We start from the raw sequence: 24,710 nt of genomic DNA on the forward strand, positions 1-24,710 counted from the left end.
GCTTGAAGGGTCTTTTGTTATTCATGTACTCCAACTTTATTCTCTAGTGGATTGATTTCAACTTAGAGGGTCGTGATGAGGTTTTTCGCCGAGTACTTCGATTTCCTCTTCAATAACACGTCTCGGTGTTATTTTGTGTTTGCATCTCTTTTCTCTACTCTTAAGCTTTACTTTATATTATTGATAATGGATGACTATGGCTTAGGGTAGTGATAACGGTTGTTTGCGCTTTTTACTCTTGTTCCGCACTTGATATAAGTTAGTGTAAAAGCTATCTAGCCGTAATTTTTATTTGGAGGTCTAAACAAGCTCGTGTGTATTTACGTAAATCCGAGCTTTCAAAGTGTAAACTAAAAATAAATAAATGGTGTCTCCACCAAGGTGTTTGTATTACACGTATTTTTTATATTATAAGTTACATTTAGGTTCAAGAAAATGTAGAGTCATAGTAGTGAAAAGTGATGGTCATATCATGATTGATAAGTTATAATTAGTTTTAAGAATAAGTAAAAGTATAATGCATTTTTTTTAGAGAGTTTCAACTTATGGCGTCCGCTCTCGATGATTTAATGATAGCTCTTTATCATCAGACCAAGACATTAATCAGGCTTTGGTGTAGGTAGGGATTGAATCCTAGATCTTTTATTCAACCATCAAAGACTTCACCAAGTTGAGCTAATTGGAACCCACTATGCATAATTATATGCACTACTCTTCTAATTATAATTTGAAAATGCATATAATTTGAAAATGCACTACTCTTCTAATTATATGCATTTTCATTCTTGGATTATAATAGGAAAAGTTTTAATGAGGGTGTAATTTTGTGTATTAATTCTTGTTCTTTTATTTATAAAAATTTAATATGGTTGGAGTGTGTGAATAAGAACTTTACACCAAGTCCTTGATATATTTAAGGCAAAAATCTAAAATTGACTCTCTAACTTTCAACTTTTGTCATTTCAGTCCTCTAACTTTCGATTTTATCATTTCAGTCTTCTAACTTTCAATTTCTGTATATGTAGTATTCTGTTAGACATCTATTAGTTTTCTCTGTTAAGTGATCCAAATGACGCCATTTTGGCTCATTTCTTCTTTTTTTTTTTAAGAAATTTCGTAATTAAAAAAAAAGTGTTATAAAAAATAAATAAAAAAAGAAGAAGAAAACAATTAGGGGAACGACGTCATTCCCCTTACCTGAAATCAAAACACAAAATAGAAACACAATCAATAGACCTAAACTGAGAAATTTGGGGGAAAAGAAGAGGTTTGAGTCGGTAGTAGTTTGAAGTGAGATTAAGAGAAAGAACCCGAGATTGAGAGAGAGAACCCGAAATTGAGAAACTGAGATTGAGAGAGAGAGAAACCAAGATAGAGAAACCGAGATTTGAGAGAGAGAGAGAGAGAGAGAGAGAGAGAGAATCTGAGATTGAGACCAAGATAGAAATATTTCATGATAGCCTAGGGTCCACTCCGGCGAGCTAGTGTGTACTCCTTTAGCTCTAGCTTCAACTCCAGCCAAGTATAGTTTTGGATAAGTGATGATATAACTCTTTTTAACTTTTGTGTTTTTTTGGGTATAACTAGTAGCTGAACAATGAATTTTGTGCTAGATTGTGTTGTGTTATATAAAGTTGGTGACCTTTTCTGTTGAAGAATATTTTTGTTTCATTTTGTTTGTTTATTTTGGACTTTGTTGACTGATAGGTGAGGTTAAATGCTTTGGGATAATCTGTAACACTCCGACCTAATTTTATAGTTAACTATGTGTTTAAGTGGTTAATTATTATCTTAAGCCACTTTCTTTCTATAATTAATATAAGAGTATTTTATAAATATATTATTTTATAATGTTTTTGGATAATAATTGTAAAGATTATAAATAATTAAATAGCTAATTGTATTTTATATATATATATATATATATACACCAAGTATGTACAAAACTATTTTAAGTGGTTTAAGTTATTACATACATAGTTGGTGTTTTAATTATGTGTGATGCATGAGTTGTTATGGTGGAAATTTCCACCCACACATGCAACCAATAGAAATTCAACACACATAAAGCTAAAGTATCATGCATATTGACAAACCCCAAAGACCAAGACTTGGCCTTCCATGCAATCAACAAGCTCCACCTAGTTTCTTTAACTTTTCTCAAGACACTAGAATTTCCAAGAAGCCTTCTCTATTTCCCACGGATCCACACAAATCAGAAAATCACCTCACTTTACTCTCTTTTCTCTTAAAGAAAGAGCTAGAAGCTCTCTTAAGTCTTTTATCTCAAACCCACGGTCAACACCTCAAAAAGAAGGATAAGTTCCATGTAGTTTCTTGTTCATACTCTCTCAAAGAAACTAGAAAATCAAAGACTCTTTCAAGCTCTCTACCTCTCATACTTTCGGGTCCAGCCACTAGGAAAGGGAAATCCTTTCATGCAAGAGTGATTCCACTTCTATTTTTCTCTCAAGAACCAAAAAATTGGTAAGGGTCTAGCTACTCTCACCTTAGAATCCATAGTTTCTTCATGGAATTTTTGGTAATGGTATTTGTGGTTTCTGAAATTAGGAAATCATGAACTTATAAATTTATATTTATATGCTGTTTTAAGAAGCTTTGAAATCGTGTTGATGGTTTGTTGAAGATAAATTAGGGTTTTTACAAATTAATGATTGTATATGAGTAAGGAAGTAAGAAAAAGTTGGGATGAGTACTTTTGATGTTACTGCTGGGATTTTTGTTGCATTTTATTTTGCTCTAAATGGTTAAATGACTGTATATAAGTGTTTTATAACATGTCTAATGATTGTATAAAAATCCCCATACGAAAATACCATCGTTTGATAATTGTTTGTGAATTTATAAGAAAAACGTTTCAAAGCTGTCACTGTGACAGATTTTGTGTTTACACATGGTAAATTGTGTATTAAATCATATACAGTGAATTTGGGTTCTAGGGATAATTCCTATGAATTCTAAGACACATATGGTTGTTATGGAAGTGGTCTCACAGAATTTGGATCAACATAAAATTAATGGTTTAGTTTCTAAGTTGCATGAATTTCTGCCAGGACAGATTTGAGCATGTTTCCTTGTACGATTTTTAGTAAATTATGGTTTTATGCTTTGACTCCTAAATTGATACGGTTTTTACTAGACATCCAGATGAGTGGCTCTGTAAAATTTCATGAGAATTGGATGTGTTTAGATGGCTCATTTGTATTTTACAAATGAGGCATATGCTGCTGGAATAAAAACAATGAACAGTAAGGGACATGCCTAACTTTGAGGATTTAATTCTAAAGTTAGGGTGAATGATTTGAGCTATAATTTATTATGCTCATCATTTAGTATGTCTAGATCATAGATAAATTTTTTATAACTTGGTTCAAGGTTTGGTACTCAAAAGAGGGGTTCTAAATCATCCGATTGTTATTTTTATGAAGTTGTATTGTTTAATGGGTTGTATATTGTCATGTGAGTGTATATGGTTACATGACTATGCTTAAAAGATTTTATGTTTATGCATGCTTTATTACCCTATTCTCAAAGAACCTTTTGAAATGAATTTGACTCTTCTAGAGATATGATATTAATATGAGAATGTGGGTTTCTCTTTAGTTTAGTACATTATGGTGTTGATGAATGTATCTTGTGTTTGGGGAACCTCTTTGAGGTGGGATTAGGACTTCCTTGATTTTAAGAGATAGACTTTGTGATGAATGTGTAAGTTTATTTTAAGGTATAATTGATAATAATAAGTTTTGATATTTGGTTTAGGAAATACCAGTACTCAAGTCTAAGCTCCTTCGACTGTAGGCTCTTGATTCCTCTGCTTGCAGGTAAGGGATAAGTTATATGAGCATTTGGTAAGTCATGAGGTTATTTTAAAGTATATGATGCATTAAAAGGCTTTTGATCAGAAATATGACATATAATCATGTTTTAGACAAAGATGTGTTCGTGGGCTTTCAAAACCTTATGTATATGATTTAAGCATATTGATGTCATTACTAATTCCACGAACATGATGTTTAAAGAAAAGAATGGAAATGCTATTATTATGAAATGTGATGAAAAATAAGAATTTTCAGTATGATGTATAAGTATGAAATGTTTTCGGGTTATGTCCTCTGATAATCTGAACTCTGCCAGTAGGGGTTTAATTACTGGCTTTCCATGGAAAATGTATTCTGATTGGCCATTAAAAGTAGGACTAGCTCTGCTGTACCCGCCCTTGTTGGTTACAGCCAACTCGTGGAGGAAGTTAACCTACCCCATGGTTGATAGATATGTATTATGATGTGATCCCAAGAATACCTAGCATTGTGAGGAATACTGGATGCCTAGCACAGTGGTGCTAGAAGCCTCCCAAATAAGTACAGATTTATTAGATATAGACTAACCAATATATTATGAACAGCTATATTATTTTATTGATCATGAGAGAATGATTAGTTTAAATGCATTATGTAAAGTTAAAAGCTCTCATGAAAATAAGTTTATGATGAAAAGAAAAGCTGTTCTTTAAAGAGAAAAGTTTCTGAAGTTTTGTTGTGTTTTAAAGATAAAGAATCTGATGAAAAGGTTTTAGCGTCTTGTAAAGATAAAGCTTCTAATGAAAGTACAAGTTTACGTTAAAAAAATTATTAGATATCTGCTCTTTATAAAACGTTAAGTTTTATGACTATGAAAGTTAGAATATTTTACGAGAAGAAGCTTATAAAGTAAAGTCTTTTTATTTGTTAAAATGTTTCTAGTTTAAGACAAAGTTACCAATTATCTGATTTAAGTTAAAATGATTATTTTGTAGCAAGAATATATATATATATATATATATATATAGACATATATATATATGTATGTATGTAGATGATTTTTAAACAATCAATATTATATTTTTTGACTTTGTAAGAAACGAAAGAAATTCAATCCGAAAGGTTTTGGTAATATTAATCTGATAAGAAAAATGAGAACAATTATTTTCTATGAAAAACGCATACGTTATTATTATGAATAATATAAAATACTATGCATGAAAAGAAGTTCTTCTATCTGAACATTTATAAAATGAAATGATTTGATTTACATGCATTTTTATTAAATTCTTATGTATCTTACCCTTACTGAACTGTGTAGCTCACCCCTTCCACCCTTTCAGTCACAGGTTTTATTTTGGAGCAGAGGGAGCCTTAGTCGAGTTTTGGAAGGAGCTTGTTTTAGTTTTAAAAGTATAGATCCCAAATTAGCTTTTGATGTTTAGCTTTGTAGTACTGTGTATTTTAGGATCTAATGAAAGTTGTGTACCTTAAAGTATTAAGAGATGTATTATGTGAAATTCAGAAATTGAGTAACCGGTGGATTATGTTATTCTTTTAAGTAAAGAAACAAAAATGAAAAGAAAGAGGGAAGCTTTTATAAAAGTTTTTGTTAAACGTTAAGTTGGTTCTTGTTAATATCAGGTTTAAGCTTGATATTAGCATGCTGGTCATAGTCACAAATCCGAGTATCGGGTTTGGGTCGTGACATAATCTACTTTATGTTAGACTTTTTTTCTCTTTTTGTGTGGATAATGTGTGGATAATATACATTATTTTTTTGTTTGCAAAACATCTTCACATGCAATTTTATTGTTTTGAAATAACTTGGTCCCCACTAATTATTTGCTGTGTTGTTTGTTGTGTGGGGTACTTAGAAGTTAGCACTATATTTTTCTTATGATATTTTGGTGTGTGCGGTACTTAAATTGTCTTTGTCAATTAAAACACTTGTATTGTTTGTTGACTTTTTAATTTAATACTTTCATAGTTAAGATGCTTGGTCAGAATTTTACACTATTTTTCACTAGAACGGAGTTTGTTGACTTTTTAATTTAATACTTTCACAGTAAAGATGCTTAATCAAAATTTTACACTATTTCTTCACTAGAACAGAGTATTGTACCACTCAGTTAAGAAGAGGAAGTATATAGGTGGTAAGGTGAAAGTGTATGAAAATATGGATTCAAATTGCTTTTCTATACTTGAGGTTAAGTATTATTGTGCGGAGTTCGGGGTATTGGATTATGACCAGTTTTATTTTCTTGTGCTTGGGTTGGATCTTAACAATGGCCTAACATATTTGTCCATTGATGCTAATACTCAGGAACTATTTAAGTGTCTTGATCCCATTGATCATAAAATAGACATTTATGTAGAACATGCAACCCCTGTTCAGCAAAAATTATTAGTCAAGGATGTTAGTGTTGTTGATGTTGCGAATTTGGTGAGTTGTGGTGTTGGTGTGGAGGAGGTGGATGTTGATGACGCTGATGGTGATGATAATGAAGTTGATGTGGAGGGTGGAGATGAGGCTCTTGCTGATGATGAGTTTAAGGAGAGTGGTAATTTGGTTGATGAAGGGAATGGTGTCGTGGGAGATGTGGATTATGAATGGTATGACTCTGACTATGATGAACCAACCAATGAAAAGTTATATGAAATTACTTTATATGAGGTTGACGGCAACACTTTTCAACCCACTATAACCCATAACGGTCAGCCCTCACAAGAGCCCATATTTTCCAACCATCCAGTGTCACACCAACCTAATTTTGCAAACCAATCTTTATCCCACCTAGATCTAGTCCTAACTCTTTTCAATTGGCGGTTGGATGAAATTTCAAGTGGATCCAACTATGCATCCTCGGATGAGTTGCATTCTCCCAACAATTCTAATGGTGAGCAAAAGAAAAAATTACTTCAGTTCAAACTTGAATACTTAAATGATCCTAAATTTGTGTTAGGGATGTCTTTTAAGGACAACAAACAATTCAAAGAGTTTGCACGTGCTTACAAGTTGAAGCATTGATATGGCATCAAGTTGTTAAAAAATGAGAAGTCTAGGGTGAGGTATAAATGTGTTGAAGGTTGTACTTGGAAGGTGTCTGCAGGTAAGGATAAGAAGGCAAACTTCTGAATTAGTGTGTTATATGATACTCATACATGCAATAGGTCTTTCCATAGAAGGCAAGTTTATGCACATTGGGTGGCAGAAAAGTATATTGACCAATTTTGGACAATTATTTATTTTCAAGCTAAGGATTTGGTAGTTGTAGTGGAGCAGGATGTTAATGTGGAACTTGCCTTGTCGAAGGCATATAGAGCTAGAAACATTGCTAGAGGCATGGTAAGAAGGGACTATTGTGAGCAATACTCCAAGGTAAGGTGCTACTGTGCGGCGTTGAGAAGATCTAACTCAAGTACCATAGCTAAAGTCACAATTGTTGTCCCTAGTCATAATTTCAAGAGGGTCTGTCTGCTTAGCTGCATGTAAAAGGAGATTTGTTCATCATTGTAAACCATTGATAAGCTTAGACGCTTGTCATTTGAAGGATGTAGTTGCTAGCCAACTTCTAGCAATTGTGGGTATAGGTGGAAACAATGGTATGTACCCAATTGCGTATGCTATTGCTAAGGCAGAAAATAAGGAGACTTACATGGTTTTTGGAGAATTTAATAGGTGTTATAGGGCCTATGAGACACCATGGATGGTGCTTTATTTCAGATCAACAGAAAGGTTTACTACCTGCTTTAGCTTACGTGTTCCTAGACACATACAATAGATTCTGTGTGAGGCATTTGTTTGATAACTTTAAGAAGAACCATCAAGGAAAGGAGTTAAAGGACTTGATGTGGGGTGAAGCCAAGTCATTAACAAGAGTAGCATTCGAAAGTTATATGAAGCAAATGGAAATAGTGAGCAAGGAAGCTTGTGATGAGCTAAGGGGTAGGAATGCTTTCCCCTATTATCCAAAGTGTGATATGTTGTTAAATAACATTTGTGAGACTTTTAATTTGAATATCGTGGAAGCAAGAGAAAAGCCATTGGTCAATATGCTTGAAACCATTAGAAGATATCTCATGGTTAGGATCTGTAAGAATATGGGTTCAATGGCTAAGTATCAAGGCCCTATTTGTCACAAGATCCAACAAAAATTTGAGAAATATAAAGAGACTAGCATTGATTGCAAATCTATTTGGTCAAGTGGGATGAGGTGGGAGGTGAATAGTTATGGCAAGCAGTTTGTGGTTGATGTGGAGAAATGTTCATGTGCTTGCAACAACTAGGATTTGAATGGGATCCCTTGTAAGCATGCAGTGGATGTAATAGCTTTCGGGAAAGAATGGGCCGAGGATTATGTGCATGACCTCTATAAGAAGGATACATATATTGCTTTATATTTGCATCTCATTCAACCATGCAGTGGTCCTGATTTGTGGCCGGACATAGATGGAGATGCAATACTTCCTCCAATCCATAAAATTCATCTAGGGAGGCCTAAGATTGATAGAAGAAGAAAGGATAAAGATAAAGTTCATAACCCTTACAGGATGAAGAGGAATCAAACAATTTTAAAATGTGTACATTGTCATCAATTGGGGCATAACAAAAGGACCTGCAAGAGTAATCAAAGACCACCAGGACAAGCAACTTCTCAGAGCAAAGGCAAGGCATCAATTGAAAATGGCAAAGACAAGACGGCAACTAACAAGGAGCACTTCATGAGATTTAAAGTGCAAGTAGACGGTGCATCTAGCAGCCAATAAAGCAATGTATGTGTGATATGTGTGTGTGTGTGTATATATATCATCTTTTTGCTGTCAACTTCTAATTTCTATGTACTTTTCGCATTCAAGCTGCCAACATTAAGGAGAACTTGAAGAGATTTAGAACAGGAGTTGATGGTAGTCAACAAAGTTGCAGAAATTTTAATAGTCACAAAGTAGCAGAACTTAATTAATTCTAGCAACAATACTTCAGAACTTAGGCATGTAGTTTGTTATGTAATTGGCCAAAAATTGTCACGCTGCTATAATTATGTGATGTTATTGCCGAACTATTAAGACAATTTAGTTTTTGAAGGAAGTAGACTAATATTGAATTTAATTTGTGATATTAAAGCCAAAAGGCAAGGCGGTTATGTATAGGAGTTGAAATTTCATGTCTTTGGTTTGCTTTTATTTTGTGATGTCAAACTCTTATCATGGCTTTCATTTTGTGATGTTATTGTCAAACTATTAAGATAATCTAGTTTTTGAAGGAAGTATACTAATATTGAATTTATTTTGTGATGTTAAAGCTAAAAGGCAAGGTAGGTTTTTGAACAAAGTTGAGCAATGAATTTAGTTTGTGATGTTAAGGTCAATTAATAGACAGGTTATGTTTTGGTTCTTGAATTTGGACATGTCTTATGCATGTTTTGGAACCTGAATTTGGACATGTCTTATGCATATTTTGTTCTTTCCAAAATCCACTAGAAGTTGTGAACTTAGTTACTGTTCATATTTCCACTAAAATTATTAAATGTTGGATTAACATATTGTCATAAGGTTTAAATATTTGGGACACAGGTAACTAGTTGACTTGCTGAAAAGCAAATTGGATTGAAATCTTGTTAACTGAAATATGGTTTGTGTTGATTTCCTACGGTTTATTATTACAGGTTATTCAGCCAAAGATGATTACTAAAAGGACAGATATATTGTACAGGGGATTAATATTTGAACATTCTTGAAATACTTATTGAGCATGGTGAATTCCAAGGTTTGTTCAATTTCATTAATAAATTAGGAAAGAAGGGTGTTGATAAGTCATACTATGCACAAGAATCAGGAATTTTGATACCTACGGATCAATGGTATCATTTTGAAAGTAATCTCAAAGACTATGGTCTAATCCAACAATTTTTCTTTCTTTTTCAAAATCGCTCTCTACTAACTCAATCTAGTTGTCCATGCAACTCATGCTTCCATGACCAAAATCCCTTCATACTATGAAAGAGCTTATGCACAAGTTAGAAAAATAATTCACGACACATTGGAATGGACTAGCAATATATATCATCTTTAGCAATTGTCCACTGCAATAATTGTACAATAAATGTGGTCCTTGCTATACAAAATCTTTCATTTAAAAGAACTAACATTACCACCGCGGACCCTTGGTGCGGTAGTCATTCCACAAGTATAAATGCTTGTGGGGTGTGGGGGTAAAGGCCGGGGTTCAAGTCTCCAGGAAAGAGCTTCATACACACATATACACTTAGATTAGGCTAGAGTAGAAATTCTATCTTGTATAAAATAAAAAATAAAAAAAAAGAACTAACATTGAATTATATAGGAAGAACTCACATTACATCATTACATGTCCATACACATTTCTTCATAACAAGATTATAAAATTATGGCAAGTACATTCTTTTGTTAGACCTAATTTGCTTGTCTACACTAAGTATGAAGACTGAAATAAAAAATATGCACACAACACATACATAGCACCATATAGTAGTTTTCTTCCATTGTTACATCTCTATCATATATCTTTTTCCTGCATTGTTTTCTTCTTCCATTCAAAGTAATCGCATTTGTGCTCCTGCTGCAAATTATAATTATGGTAAACATATTACTCAAAACACATAAAAAAATACCATTACAAGTTGGATACGAACTACTTACCTTATAATTTGGACATCTCCAAAACTATCTCCCTGGATTCTTATTAGTCTTTGATGTGATCACAACTGCTGGAAGTTTGCATCTACACTCTCGTACCTCACTACTGTAACCATTGTATGATTGACTGCTAGACATTGTACCAAGATGTTCTCTATCACATTGTTTATTTACACACAAAAATCAATGCCAAAATACAATTCGACTAACATATTAGGCCATATGATTGCATTTATCAAACTTAGAAATAGGATTGTCAGATCAATTGGAACAATGAACAGGTACTAGCCCACAAAAGCAAAGAACAATTAGAACCATAAAATCAAATTGCATTTGATTTGAGTTTCAAATCAATTGTAACCATAAATTCATATTGCATATGATTTGGGAGGTTTCAAAAAAATTGTATCCATAAAATCAATCTTAAGGGTGTGTTTGTTTGGAGGTGAAATAGGGTGGATGGAAAACTTTGAAGAGAAGATAGGAAGAAAAACTTTTTTGGAGTGTGTTTGGTTGGATGGGAAAGAATGAAAATAAACAGTAGGGCTTAGGTGTTTTCTCCCCAAGCCCTTCAAAAAGTTTTCTCTCCAAATTGGAGAGAAAATTGGGAGGGAGAAGCTCATAAAATGAGCTTCCAAAAATACCCCTTACCTTGGAATTCACCCCTAAGTCCCAACATGTTGGCTTCCCTTTTCTTTCTTTTTCTGTTACTAACTAACATGTTGGCTTTCCTCTTTTATTTTCTTTTTCTTTTTTGTTACTAACTAACGTGTTAGCCTTTTTCTTCCCTTTGATTTTTTCTGGACAAGTGGGCTTCTTTTCATTTTCTTTTTCTTTTTCTTTTTCTTTTTTTCTTTGATTTTTTTTGGATGTGTAGCTTTCTTCTTCTTTTTATTTTCTCGTAAGTTTATTTTTTCTAGACAATCATATGTTTATTAAGTGTCCATATATACACAATTTTTTTTAAAGTATAATGTGTTACTTTTTGTATTATTTAATAGAGACATAATGATAAATTTATACAAAATTTATTTTCAACCAAACAAAAAAGTTTTCCATCCCACCACTTTTCCACCCTCCCAACCAAACACTAATGAGAAAAACTAAAATATTTTCTAATCTCTCACTTTTTCATCCTCCCAACCAAACGGACCCTAAATGTGAAACTTCTAGTAGCAAGGCAAAACCAGCTATAAAGAGAGGATGACATTCTAATGATACGTTGCAAGAAAATACCTCTCTTTTCTTATTCATGACGGATGCACCAATACCCACTCGGTGTGTGGCATTTGCAAGAAGAGTATGATCAATTTTAGGAATCCAATATACAAGCATCAAGTACTTTGGCTCTGCATGGTGGTACCAAAATCCTTGTTGCACAAGCATATGACAGAGGATAAGGTCAATGGACAATATATAACCAGCTAGACCTCAAATTTTTTTTTCCTTAAACATGAGCTTCTGAGAAGTCACTAAAGCAAAATTGTACCCTACAAACAAATTACTTGAACAGTAGCCTACAAAACAATTATTTAGTTAGAAGCTGATAAGAACAATGATTGAATACATGTTGCCTCCAAATCGGTCTCAATCTCGATCTCTCTCTCAATCTTGGTTCCTCATTCTTGGGTTCTCTCTTTCAATCTAGCTTCAAACTGCTGCCAACCCAAACCTCTCATTTTCCCCCAAATTTCTCAATTTAGGGCTACTGATTGTGTTCCTATTTTGTGTTTTGATTTCAGGCAAGGGGAACGATGCCGTTCCCCTAATTGTTTTCTTTTTCTTTTCTTTTTTATAACACACTTTTAATTTTTGGTTTAATTACAAAATTTTGTTTAAAAAAAGAGAGTCATAACGGCATTGTTTAGATCACTTAACGGAGACAACTAACAAATATCTAACGGAATACTACATTGACAAAAATTGAAAGTTAGAGGACTGAAATGACAAAACCGAAAGTTAGAGAACTAAAATGACAAAAGTTGAAAGTTAGAGGATCAGTTTTAGAGTTTTGCCTATATTTAATCTCTTATCAAATTACAGTTTTTTAAATCTCACTTTTTGTATGGTAAAACTTTTTTGATCCGTTCATTTTCAAAAACATAAAGAAAAGATAATAATAATAATAATGTGTACGAAATGGAGCCCATATGATCAATTAATTAACCTAAAAAAAAGAGCTAAGAAACTCAATTTGCAATTATTATAATAAGAAATTATTAAATTTTTTTTTAATCGGGTTTGACAAGGAGCCCATTACAATTGAGGTCATCCCACTAATGATTTCTGATGGTGAATGAGCCCATTATTTCCTCTTCTACACACTACATTTTTGCAGCCATTTTACATGGTAACTGCAAACTACTAGTGAAACTACACTACTAAACTCTTTCTTGAAGATTAGTGGGATCGTAATTTTTCCCGAAACAAGCCCAAGCTAACCTTAAAATATCATACTCTTCCTCTTCCTTTGGTAAGTTCATAGAGTAACAATAATAAGCAATGCAAGCAAAAAATGGCCCAACCCAGAAAACCCAATGTCCATCCCACAATTTGCCTCCATGCAACAATGCTGGGCCCAAGCATCTTGCAGGACTCAGGCCCACACCTCCATAGCCAGCCCTCCCAGTAACTGTGATTGACACAAACAGTACTGCTAGGGCTATAGACCCTGCTACCACAACACACACCATTGCCATTCCAAGTTCCTTGCACCTTTTTTTGTCAAAGGCCACTGTAACACCAACAAAGAGTACCACACAGGTGCAAACGAATTCTAATGCCAATGCAATTACAGGGCTTAGTGCAGATGTTGCTCCATTGCCATCAATTGTGCAGCCACCTAAGGAATGATTTTGTACTGTTTTATGGTCCATCACTTTTTTCAGTATAACAAAACCAATTATAGAGCCAACACATTGAGCCAAGACATAGATGGCTGCACGAGCAAGAGTTACAAGACCCCTGAGGGCAGCTATGAATGTAAAAATTGGACTCATGTGGCCTCCAGATAATGGAACTGTCACCATGAGGAATAAGAAGGCTATAATGAAGACAGCTAGTGGGACAAGGAGCTTTGGTTCAACCTCATGTGAGTCCAAGCATGAGATTATGGTTGTGGTGAGGGTGAACACAAGTAAGGCCGTTGCTATTAACTCTGTGAAAGCTGCCTTCCACATCTGAAATTGAAAATCAAGAGGGAACATCAATCTCCATTACTTAGAAGAAATTATGCACTTATTTAACATAAATTATAAAATAAATTAAGCACTTGAACTAATATTCTAGGGGTTAGATTAAAAAAAAAATGAAAAAGTAGAAGTTGAAATGGTATGCATATCAAGTAATTAAATAAGTATTGGCAGGTTCCTCAAAACAAAAACAAAAAAACATAAATAAATAAATAATAATAATAATAATAATAATAATAATAATAAAAATAAAATAAATAAATAAATAATAAGTATTGGCATGCTAATAGTAAAACAATTTAGGTAGATAAAAATATTTTATGGAACATCATAGTTTGATAAATGATACTTTAGATAAACTAGTTGCTAACCTAGCGAAGTACAAGAAATTTTTTCTTAAATTTAACACATATACATACATTATAATTAAAATAATTTCTCTATAATCAAGATGAGAAGTGAAACAAACTTCTCAAGAACTCAAAAGGAAAAAGAGGTGGAGAAAATATTCATTCCTAAACAACATTTACTTAAAAAAATTTGTGCATCATCAAAGTACAATAGAAATTGACAATTAACAAACTTTCTTAAAATCCAAACTTTCTCGCCCTATATCCGAAATACACATTGCCTATCTAAAAAATTATAAATCAAGAAAAAAAAACAAAAAGAAACAAACACTTGTAGGACCCAAAACCCAACAAAATCATGATTCAAAACCAAAATTAAAATAAGATTAAAGTCATAAGAGATCAAATTTGTAATAATCAATCACTCAAATAATTGTTAAACATATTCAAATACATAGTCAAGTCAAGTGAGTTACAATATAAACTCAAATAATCACTTAAAAAAAAAACCAAATATTAACTTAAACTAAATTCAAAACAAATTCACAAGAGAAGGTTCTATAATGAGGAATCAAAACACCAAAAGGTACCAACCTTAAGCAAAAAGTTGCAAGAATAAATAAGAAATTCACCGTAGAGTTCGAAAAAACAATAATGAATCCACCAAAAAAGAGAAGAAAATCAGAGAGAGAAATCATTTTTTATTGTAGGAAGAACATGTAATGAATGGAAGAGGGGTGCAAATGAAGTAATTTTGAAATTTATAGAAAATAAGACAGGGGGGAAGAAGAGTAAAGAAAGAGAGACAAATAAAAGAGTAATAGTAAGGTGAATAATTATGGGAAAAAAGAAGAATTAAGAAATGAGAAGAATGCTGGGAAGAATGATGGGGAGAAGAAAAGCCAAGAAACAAAAATTTAGTACTAAACACCCATTAGTATATATTGTATAGATATAAATATTTCTTTGTATTTAATATTACAAAAAAAAAGTGAAAATTTTGTTAAGAAAAATGAGCACTTGGGGCAATAGAAGTTTTGCAAAATTAAATGCAACGCTCCCATTACTATATATAGTATCGATAGTAAAATCCCCCTCCATTGCAAGTTGTGTATAACGACTATTTTTGCAATTTGTTTTTCAAAAGTTGTTAAGTTGATAAATTGTGATATGATATGAGCAATTTTACATAAGTCCACTGCTATTTTGATTTTAATTATGCACCAATTGTAAAAGACCATATCAATAGTTGTGGGAAAGTTTTATGTCCCTACTTGTAAAATGAATCATGTAATATTGTGGAACATCTCTCAAGTAGATAAATTTGTGATTAAGAAATATATTTATAGGCTATCATAGAATTGGAATAATATGTGTAGCAAATGGAACTCGAAGAAACTAATTATAATATAATATAATAAGCACAACATCATCTGATTCTCAAGTAGATATATGGTGATTAATAAATAAATATATTATATAGCCCATTATAGAATTGGAATGATACACAACAAAAAGAACTTGAAGGAACTAATTATAATATATAATATACTAAGCACAAAAATAAACCAAGCTTACCTCTGGAGAGTAAAATTCACAGGCACCTATGAAAGCAAGAAATTTGGTTTTGAAGGAGTAACCATTTGACTCATATTTCTCGAGTGATCTTGGCAATTGCAGACCAGCTTCATTTGGGAAAACATTATTCATGACCTTAGGTCTAAGAGAAAGGGAATAGTGCTTGAAAATTTAATGAATCTCTCTCATCAGAACTCTAATATATAGAAGAGAAAGGGAGAATGAAATACTGCCAATTCCAAATTTTGCCACATCTTATATCACAAGTGAAAATACTGTCAATGCCATACTTTTACATTTCTGAATGTCACAAGTGAAAATGCCAGATACTTTGACATATTAAACTTGGAATGACCATGATTTTTGTGGCATTTTGCATAAGACAGTGAGAGCATATGTTATGTTATACGATTTATCCAATTGGTTTCTAAGATAAAACGCAACAATATGCTATGCTTGCAAGAATATTCGTTCTAAAGCTAAGGATGCCTTTTTTGGTCAAAAGACAAAAGATGTCTTTTAAAAGAAAAAATTTGTAAGGACGCCTGTCCTTTTCACTTTCATATTCAATAAAATAAACCGGCTCAGGATAAGCTTTGCACTAGTTGCAGATTCGCGAAAATTTTGACAATTTGTTTTTTTTGTCAAATGAAAATAATAAATGAAACTTATTTTTATTAGTCTCAAACCTTTTTAAAATGATGTGATTATTTTCTAATAACAAAAGTTGATACAATATATTTGAAGTTCTAGATTAAACTATCTATATTTGTTATTTGAAAGTGTTTTAAATTTTTTTTTTAAGAAACATAATAGATTTTATATTCAATTATTATATCAGACAAAATATTTTGTAAATAATTTAATGTGTGGTTGAAATTTTACTTCTAGTGTTCTTTACAAACCATTCATCCTTTATATTCAATTCTTATTTATTGTAACTGTTGAATAGTTAATGGTGGCAAATCAAAATCCATCATTTTGTTGTATTTTTATTATGTTATTTTTTTGCTAAAATACATGATATTGTGGCAAATAACAATCTACCATTTTTCATTTTAGTTTTTTTGTTTGGATATTTTGTTCTGCATCTACTAAAAGTTTTTTAGGTTATGGTGAACACACCCCCACCCATTGTGTATTCTTTTTTTGGATGTTAGGCCTCAAGGGTATTTTGGTCATTTTATAGGTTTTAGGGGTATTTCGGTCATTTTCTAGGTTTATGGGGTATTTTGGTCATTTTTAGGTTTTGTGAGTAGTTTGGCCATTTTATATGTTTCGGGGGTATTTTGGTCATCTTTTAGGTTTAGGAAAATTTTGGTAATTTTTAGATTTCAGGTATATTTTGGTCATTTTATAAGTTTCAAGAGTATTTCGATCATTTTTTAAGTTTATGGGATATTTTGGTAATTTTTAGGCTTCGATGGTATTTTGGTCATTTTATAGGTTTCGGATGTATTTCAGACATTTTTTAGATTTAGTGTACATTTGGCGTAATTAATTTTGCCAACTTATTTTACTATTAAGTTTATTTTTGCTACTATTCATGTGTCTCACTGTACTATTTCAGCTAACTTTTACATTTATTTATATTACTTTCAGCAAAAAGTTTTCAGTTTCAGCAAAATAAGAGAATTCCAAACGGACCCTAAGGGGTATTTTAGTAATATTTAGGTTTCAGTGGTATTTTGGTCATTTTATAGGTTTCAAGAATATTTTTGTCATGTTTTAGGTTTCGAGAGTATTTTGGTAATTTTAAGGTTTCAAGGATATTCTGGTCATTTTTTAGGTTTCATTGGGTATTTTGGTTATTTTTTAAGTTTCAAGGGGTATTTCAGTCATTTTATATAAATTTAAATTTTATAGTTGTTTATTTAAATTTTAGATGGGTATTAGTGGGTTTATCCATTAAGACTCATATATTTAAATAACCTAATTGGTATTTACCTATTTAACTCAAATATTCAAATGAGTTGGGCTAAGACTTATATATCTATATATATATATATATATATATATATATATATATATATATATATATATATAGACACACATACATAGAGAGAGAGAGAGAGATTCAAGTTACACCTGGTGTTACTCTTAACCTTTTTAAAATTATTGGATTTAAGTAAATCCAATGGTAAAAAAAAATTCTCATTAATGTTAATATTCTAATTGATCTTATTTATTATTCTTTATTTAATATATTCCATACTTATTTCTAAACCCAAAAAAATTTATACGACTCTTTCTCCCTTCAGTGCACGTCTCTCTCTCTTTCTCTTTGCACGTTTCTTCTCTATCTCCTCCACAGCTCTTCCACCTCCACGGCCAAGTCGCGGGCAGCAACAACAACAAAAAAAAAAAAAAAAGCCACAGCCACGTAATGAGTGCAGACTAGTTTTATACCAAGTGTACCTGACCTTTTAAGCAAAGCTGACAAACAAGCTATTGCTTTTCATAACAAGTTGTTGCTTTTCATATGATTAAATTACAGTAAAAGACCATGATAACGATATCAATAATAATATATGATTTATTTCATGAATAGATATTAAAAAAGTGCCGTGGCTAAAAAAATATAAGAGTATTATACTGACTCACAGTTATTCTTTTTTTATTTTTTAGAGAGTTTCAATCTATGGTGTCCGCTTCTGATAATAGTTTTTTATCATCAGACTAAGACACCAATCAGTTTTTGGTGTATTATATTTGATTTTGTAAAATTGTAATTTACAACTATTTATGTTGGCTTTAATTTCGTGTCTAATTTTATTGTAATTTTTTCAATCATTTCCCTATACATATGTAGGCTTTTAATTGTAAGGGTTGAGTGTGAAAGAGTGTGAAGACTCAAGCTTAAAACGATGAAGAAGTAGATTTTGCAAGTGCCTCGCGAGAAGCTATCCAGCGAAAGAGCCACATGTAGAGCACATGACTGGAATGCGAAGAGTCATGCCAACCTGGAGTTTTCATCAGTGTCTCGCAGGTAAAGCATTCCCATGAAATACTCGCAAAACATTTTGTTTGGCTAATTTGTCATGTTGTGTTTTACCAAGTCTTTACCCACACTATATATACCCTGATTATTCACATATTGGAATGAGTGCTTTTTAAAGGGAAAACTCTAGAAAATACACTTGAGAGTTAGAAATTGTTATACCCACAATCATCTACACATTTCCTTGTGGTTTTCCTCTACTCCTACCTTTCCATCTCTAAATCCATGAGAGGTTGATAGCCCACACACTTACCACACCCAATCTGAGTGTCAAGTGAGATCCGGATAAGTTATTCATTGGCGGATGCAATCGGGCTGAATTGCGGGATCCGGATAAGTTAGAGAAGACAAGGTTCCGAAAAGCTAGTTGGTAGCAGGAGCTTGGAGGGCTCAAGTATATTAGGTAGACTAGGCTTGGAGGGTCTTTTATTACTCGTGTACTCCAACTTATTCTCTAGTGGATCGATTTACCGCTTGGAGGGTGGCGGAGAGATTTTTCACCGAGTTCTTCATTTTCTTCTTCGATAACACATCGCAATGTTATTTTGTGTTGGCATCTCTCTCCCCTACTCTTTAAGCTTATCTTTTATTGTTCATTTTGCATGAATATGGCTTAGGGTAATTGTATCGATTGTTTGTGCTCATTTACTTTTATTCTGCACTTAGTTTAAGTTAGAGTAAAAACAATCCAGCCATAATTTTTATTTAGGGGTCTAAACAAGCTCTTTTGTTTTCACACAAATCCGAGCTTTCATATTTGAATTTGTATTTATTTAGTGTTTATCACTTTGTAATTTAATTTATATAGAATAGAACTCATCAGTAACAATTTATATATAGTAAATACTAAATACAGATCACTTTGATAAGGTCTTGAAATCAAAGTTTTTTTTTCATTTTTTCATTACACAGTCCAGAGCCCGCCAAGCAAGTTTTTCTTATTCTTTCAATGATACCATAGAAGAGATCATAGAGTAATTATCGGTGTTTGCCAAGTGCCATGGAGATCAACTAAGGTGAGGAGATATATGTTTACGTTGGCAAAAAGGGACAAAATTAATTATAAGAAAACTTGATATGAAAATTATAGTAAAGAAAGGAAACTTTTTGAATTTTCTATAAGGTTACAAAACATATAATAAGATATTGGAGAGAGTTAATAACACTTTCTATCTACCATTAAATTTAATAGGAATCTATAGTTTAAAAGGGGTAATTCTTATAAAGTTACACCAGTATATATAAAATTCATTTAAGTTGTACCTTTTGCTTTTACTTTTTTTTTTTTTTTTTAGTGTTACCTTTTTGCCCACAATACAATTTAAGAAAGTTCTCCATGAATTATAACTTACCTGTGACAGGGGGGTCAGAAATCAGAATTAGCACAAAGAGCACGACTAAAATAAACTTCTATATTTTAGAATTGCCAAAGTGTCAACACAGTGGCAAACTAAATGATATTATTGGAAATACGTTATCTAAACTTTCCATTGAAGATTAGTTGGATTGCCATTCTTCCCAAAACAAGCCCTAGCTACCCTCAAAATGTCATGCTCTTGTTCTTCTTCTTCCAAATCTGAACCATCTTTTGGTAAGTGCATAGAGTAACCATAATAAGCAATGCAAGCAAAAAAGGGCCCAACCCAGAAAACCCAATGTCCATCCCACAATCTATCTCCTTGCAACAATGCTGGTCTCAAGCATTTTGCTGGGTTCAGGCCTGCACCACCATATCCAACCTTCCCAGTAACTGTTATAGACACAAACACTGCTAGTGCCAAAGACCCTGCCACCACAACACACACCCAGTGCCGGCTCAAGGCCTAGGCAACTTAGGCCTAGGCCTAAGGCCCCACAAACAAAAAAAAAAAAAATTCCCTACTAAAAAAAACCCAACTTCCATTTGTAAAGGCCAAAATTTTATAAAAATATAACATTTTTTAAGTAATTAGTACTCTTTTTTTTAAGTGATGTTAAAAATACCACAAATTTTATTATAGGTTTAAGTTTAAATTTAATTAACATGTCACCAATTACATAAAAAATGAATTCAAACACAAATAAATTAAGTTGTTGAATTTCATCAATTACGGTCATTATCACATTATATTGTGAACATTTTGCAGTATCTTTAGTATTTTTCTTTTTCATTTCTAACAAGGCTTCTAAAATAGGAGACCAATAGAAATTAAAACCAATTGAAACCCTAAAATGTTTCAAAAAAAAATGCTGCAAATGTGATAGATCATCAATGATAACTAATCTCCTCTAATAGTTTGAGATCTTAATTTTTGTAAACTAATATCCTACAAAGTCATGCACCAAATAATATTTATCTATCTCTTTCTCTTAAAAAGAATATATAAATTAAAATTTAAGTTACAACTGTACTTAACCATGCATAGTTATATATCTAAGTTAAAGTAAGTTTCTTTTAAAAAAAAAAAAAATTCTAGTTCTTTTTGTTTAAATTTATGGTTCAACTATGATATTCAATTTACTGTATGAAATTAACCTTAGTTTAATTACTATTATTTATCAATTTCTGTATTTACATCAAATTAGTCTTAATTTAATTAGTATTATATATATATATATATATATATATATATATTTAATTAATGTTTACATATAAAAAGGCCTAATATAAAATTTCCGCCTTAGGCCCCAAATTTTGTTGGGCCGGCCTTGCACACACCATTGCCATGCCAAGTTCCTTGCACCTTTTCTTGTCAAATGCCACTATCACACCAAGAAAGAGAAACACAAATGTGCAAACGAATTCTAATATCAATGCAATTGCAGGGCCATCAACTGTGCAGCCACCTAAGAAATGACTTTGTACTGTTTGACGGTCCATCACATTTTTAAGTATATAAAAACCAGTTATTGAGCCTGCACATTGAGCCAAGGCATAGATGGCAGCACGAGCAAGAGTTATAAGACCCTTGAGGCAGCAATGAATGTTAAGATTGGACTCATGTGGCCACCAGATAATGGAACTGTCATCTTGAGAAACAAGAAGAGTATAAGGAAGATAGCAATAGGAACAAGAAGCTTTGGTTCAACCTCATGTGAGTCCAAGATTGAGATGATGGTTGTGGTGAGGGTGAACACTAGGAAGGCTGTTGCTAGAAACTCTGTGAAAGCTGCCTTCCACATCTGAAATTAAAAATCAAGAGCGAAACATCAATTTCCATTCCTTCGGAGAAATTAAGCACATGAACTAATATTCTAGGTGTTGGACTAAAAAGCTGAAAATATGTAGAAGTTGAAATAGTTGTATATCCAGTAATTAAATAAGTACTATTGGCATGCAATAAATAAAGCAAATTAGATAGATGAAAATATTTCATGGGAGCTCATATTTTGATCAATACTTTCACAATCTTCATCATAACTTGTTAAGGTAATAAGTTGTGATAGGAGAAATATCATTTTTTACATTGGTCCACTATTGACACAATTTTTATAATGCACCAATTGTAATAGACTATATCAGTAGTTGTGAAAAACAAAATTGAAAATTTTGTATTCTAAACTTTTTGTAAAATGAGTAATGTAATATTGTGGAGAGAACCATCTCAAGTAGATAAATGGTGATAAAGAAATTTATTTATAGACCATTATCGCATTGAATATAGTTGTGACAAATTGAACAAATTACTATATAACATACTAAGCACAAAAATAAACCAAGCTCACCTCTGAAGAGTAAAATTCATGGGCACTTATGAAAGCAAGAAATTTTGTTTGGGATGAGATATTATTTACCTCATATTTCTCAAGTGATCTTGGCAATTGTGGATCAGCTTCGTGGGGGAAAACTTTTTCCATGACCTTAGTTGTAAGAGAAAAGGATGAGACCTTGTTATTTAAAGAATCTCTCTCAACAATACTCTAAAACATAGAGAAACTGAAGATTCTGCCAATGCAAAACTTTGCCACTTCCCAGTGTCACAAGTGAATAAATGCCACATGTGTTGCCATGTTAACCTTGGAAGTGACAGTGGGAGCATTATGATTTTGTTGCATTTCGAAGAAGACAGTGGGAAAATATGTTAGTGCAATTGATTAATACGCTTTATCCAACTGATTTTCTAAGGCCCATGGGGCGTACATGCCTAAATAAAATGCAGCAATAAGCTTTACTTAAAAAGAATATTCATTGTAAGTAACTAAGGATGCTTTTTAAAAAAAGGAAAAATAAAAATAAATAAGGATGCCTGTTTTGATCAGTTCATATTACTATTCAATAAAATAGACTAGTTCAGGATAAGCACCTGTCAACACTCTAGAAGTGAAGTGACAGTGAGATTAATCTTTGCATTGCTACACATTTATACAACCTTAATAATATTATTACAACAATATTAGACTTACCAATCTTTTCAAAAAGGAGAAAAAAGACTTTATCAAGGTTTCAATTGATAACTTGGTGGCAATGACATTCTTTGTGGGGTTCTATATTTATGATTTGAACCTCACCTTTCCCTTTTGCATTATCTACTTATCTCCAAAAATACAAAAAATATTAGACTTATCAAGAACTCAAGAACGGTACTCAGACCTCTCTCTCATAACATGCAAAAGTCACATATCTAATACTACATAGACTTTAAGTAAGAGATTTCATAATATCAATTTTATCACACTAATATTTTAGTACACAATAAAGCTATGGTGCAAATGCAATGTGAGAAATAGATATAGCAAATGAGTGTGTGTTAAAAGTTGGGTTGTGTTTTTTGTCGTTGTTTTTGTTTTTCTGTGGTGGTGGTTTTGGTGTTCTGCTGTGGGGGTTCTGGTGGTGGGTGTGATGTGGGTGGGGCATTGATGGTTGCTGGCAGCAGGGGTGGGCTGTGGGTTGTGGTGGGGATGTTTGGTTTTTTTTTTTTTTTTTAATATATTGTTAGTTTTTTTTTAATGTTATTCTAATATTGGTATATATTATTTTAATGTATAAAATTGAAGAATAAAAGATGTGATAAATGATAAATTGTAAAATGATGTGTTAAAATAATAAAGTGAGCTTTTAATGTGTCAAAATGACATTTTTTTTAAGAGAGCTGATGGTAATGCTCTAAGTTATATCGTTAAACACACCCACAACTAGTGTATTCATTTTTTTTTTTTTTTTATGTTTGATCTCATCACAATCTGACTATATAAACTTTTAATTGAGATTAATGTTAAAGTCCTATCCAAATGAAAAATAAATAAATAAAATATGGCCATGCTTGTAGCACGTGTAATGAGATTACTTTTTTTTTTTTTTTTAGTTTTACTTTTTGACACAACACAGTATACAAATTTCTGCTGCTTTAATACTGGTATGTGAATGGAGGGTTCAAAATTACCGATAAGAGCGCAACTAAAATATACTTTTACGTGACGTTTGGTACGGGGTAATATTTTAAAATTTTCATGAATATTTAAAAATCTCATATTTGGTTACAAATCATACTAAGGAATCAAATGTCAGGGGAATTTGAATTCACCCTCAACCCCCTTTTTCTGTAGGAATTTGGATTCCCTTTAAAATAGGTAGGTATCTAGATTTCCAAACTTAAAGAAAATTGTATTTTTTTAATTAATAAAGTTTTATTCAGATTTAACGTATGAAATAAAAAAAGTTTGAAGGGGGCCCTTCATTGTTGTCAGTTATTCACTTTGTTTTTTAGAAGAGTATTTAAAAAAATAAAAAAATAAAAAAAAAACTTGATATTAGATTTATAAATCTAAGGATAGAATAGAAAAAATAAATAATTCATCTTAAAACATGTGGGTATCCAGATTTCCAAACTTAAAAAAAATGTATTTTTTTTAAATTGACAATTTTAACCCTTTTCTTTATCATTTAAGCAATTGAGATAAAATATAAAACAAATCATCAATATCTTTTTCCTTGTCTTTATCTCTTCTAGTCAAAACAACATAAACAAGATAGACAACTCTGTTGATATATTCATTAACAAAGTTTTATTCATATTTCACATGTGAAATAAAAAAAAGTTTGAAGAAGGCCCTCTATTGTTGTCAGGTATTCACTTTGTTTTTTATTATTTATTTAGAGGAAGGATTTTTTTTTTTT

General features: G+C 32.0%; 2 protein-coding genes, 1 long non-coding RNA gene and 1 pseudogene across 3 annotated transcripts; 2 read left to right on the forward strand and 2 right to left on the reverse strand.

Moving 5' to 3' along the window:
* Nucleotides 1-2,168: 2,168 nt before the first annotated feature.
* On the forward strand, nt 2,169-5,426 carry LOC142642643 (uncharacterized). Its single transcript, XR_012845698.1, has 3 exons — nt 2,169-2,487; nt 3,784-3,845; nt 5,165-5,426. It is a non-coding gene; the product is annotated as an uncharacterized LOC142642643 (long non-coding RNA).
* A 256-nt stretch (nt 5,427-5,682) lies between these two features.
* LOC142644634 (uncharacterized) lies at nt 5,683-9,934 on the forward strand. The gene is made up of 2 exons (XM_075819211.1): nt 5,683-8,597; nt 9,488-9,934. Exon 1 carries the CDS (start codon nt 6,001-6,003, stop codon nt 6,850-6,852), a length of 852 nt encoding a protein of 283 aa, XP_075675326.1. The 5' UTR covers nt 5,683-6,000; the 3' UTR covers nt 6,853-8,597; nt 9,488-9,934.
* Nucleotides 9,935-12,714: 2,780 nt separating this feature from the next.
* LOC142605390 (aquaporin PIP2-7-like) lies at nt 12,715-15,861 on the reverse strand. The gene is made up of 2 exons (XM_075776853.1): nt 15,616-15,861; nt 12,715-13,675 (listed from the first exon to the last, which is right to left on the reverse strand). The coding sequence occupies exons 1-2, from the start codon at nt 15,745-15,747 to the stop codon at nt 12,878-12,880; spliced, it is 930 nt and encodes a 309-aa protein (XP_075632968.1). The 5' UTR covers nt 15,748-15,861; the 3' UTR covers nt 12,715-12,877.
* A 4,233-nt stretch (nt 15,862-20,094) lies between these two features.
* On the reverse strand, nt 20,095-22,453 carry LOC142644448 (aquaporin TIP2-3-like; annotated as a pseudogene).
* Nucleotides 22,454-24,710: the final 2,257 nt, after the last annotated feature.

Source organism: Castanea sativa, chromosome 7 (genome assembly GCF_040712315.1).
Source record: "Castanea sativa cultivar Marrone di Chiusa Pesio chromosome 7, ASM4071231v1".
Classification (NCBI taxonomy): Eukaryota; Viridiplantae; Streptophyta; class Magnoliopsida; order Fagales; family Fagaceae; genus Castanea; species Castanea sativa.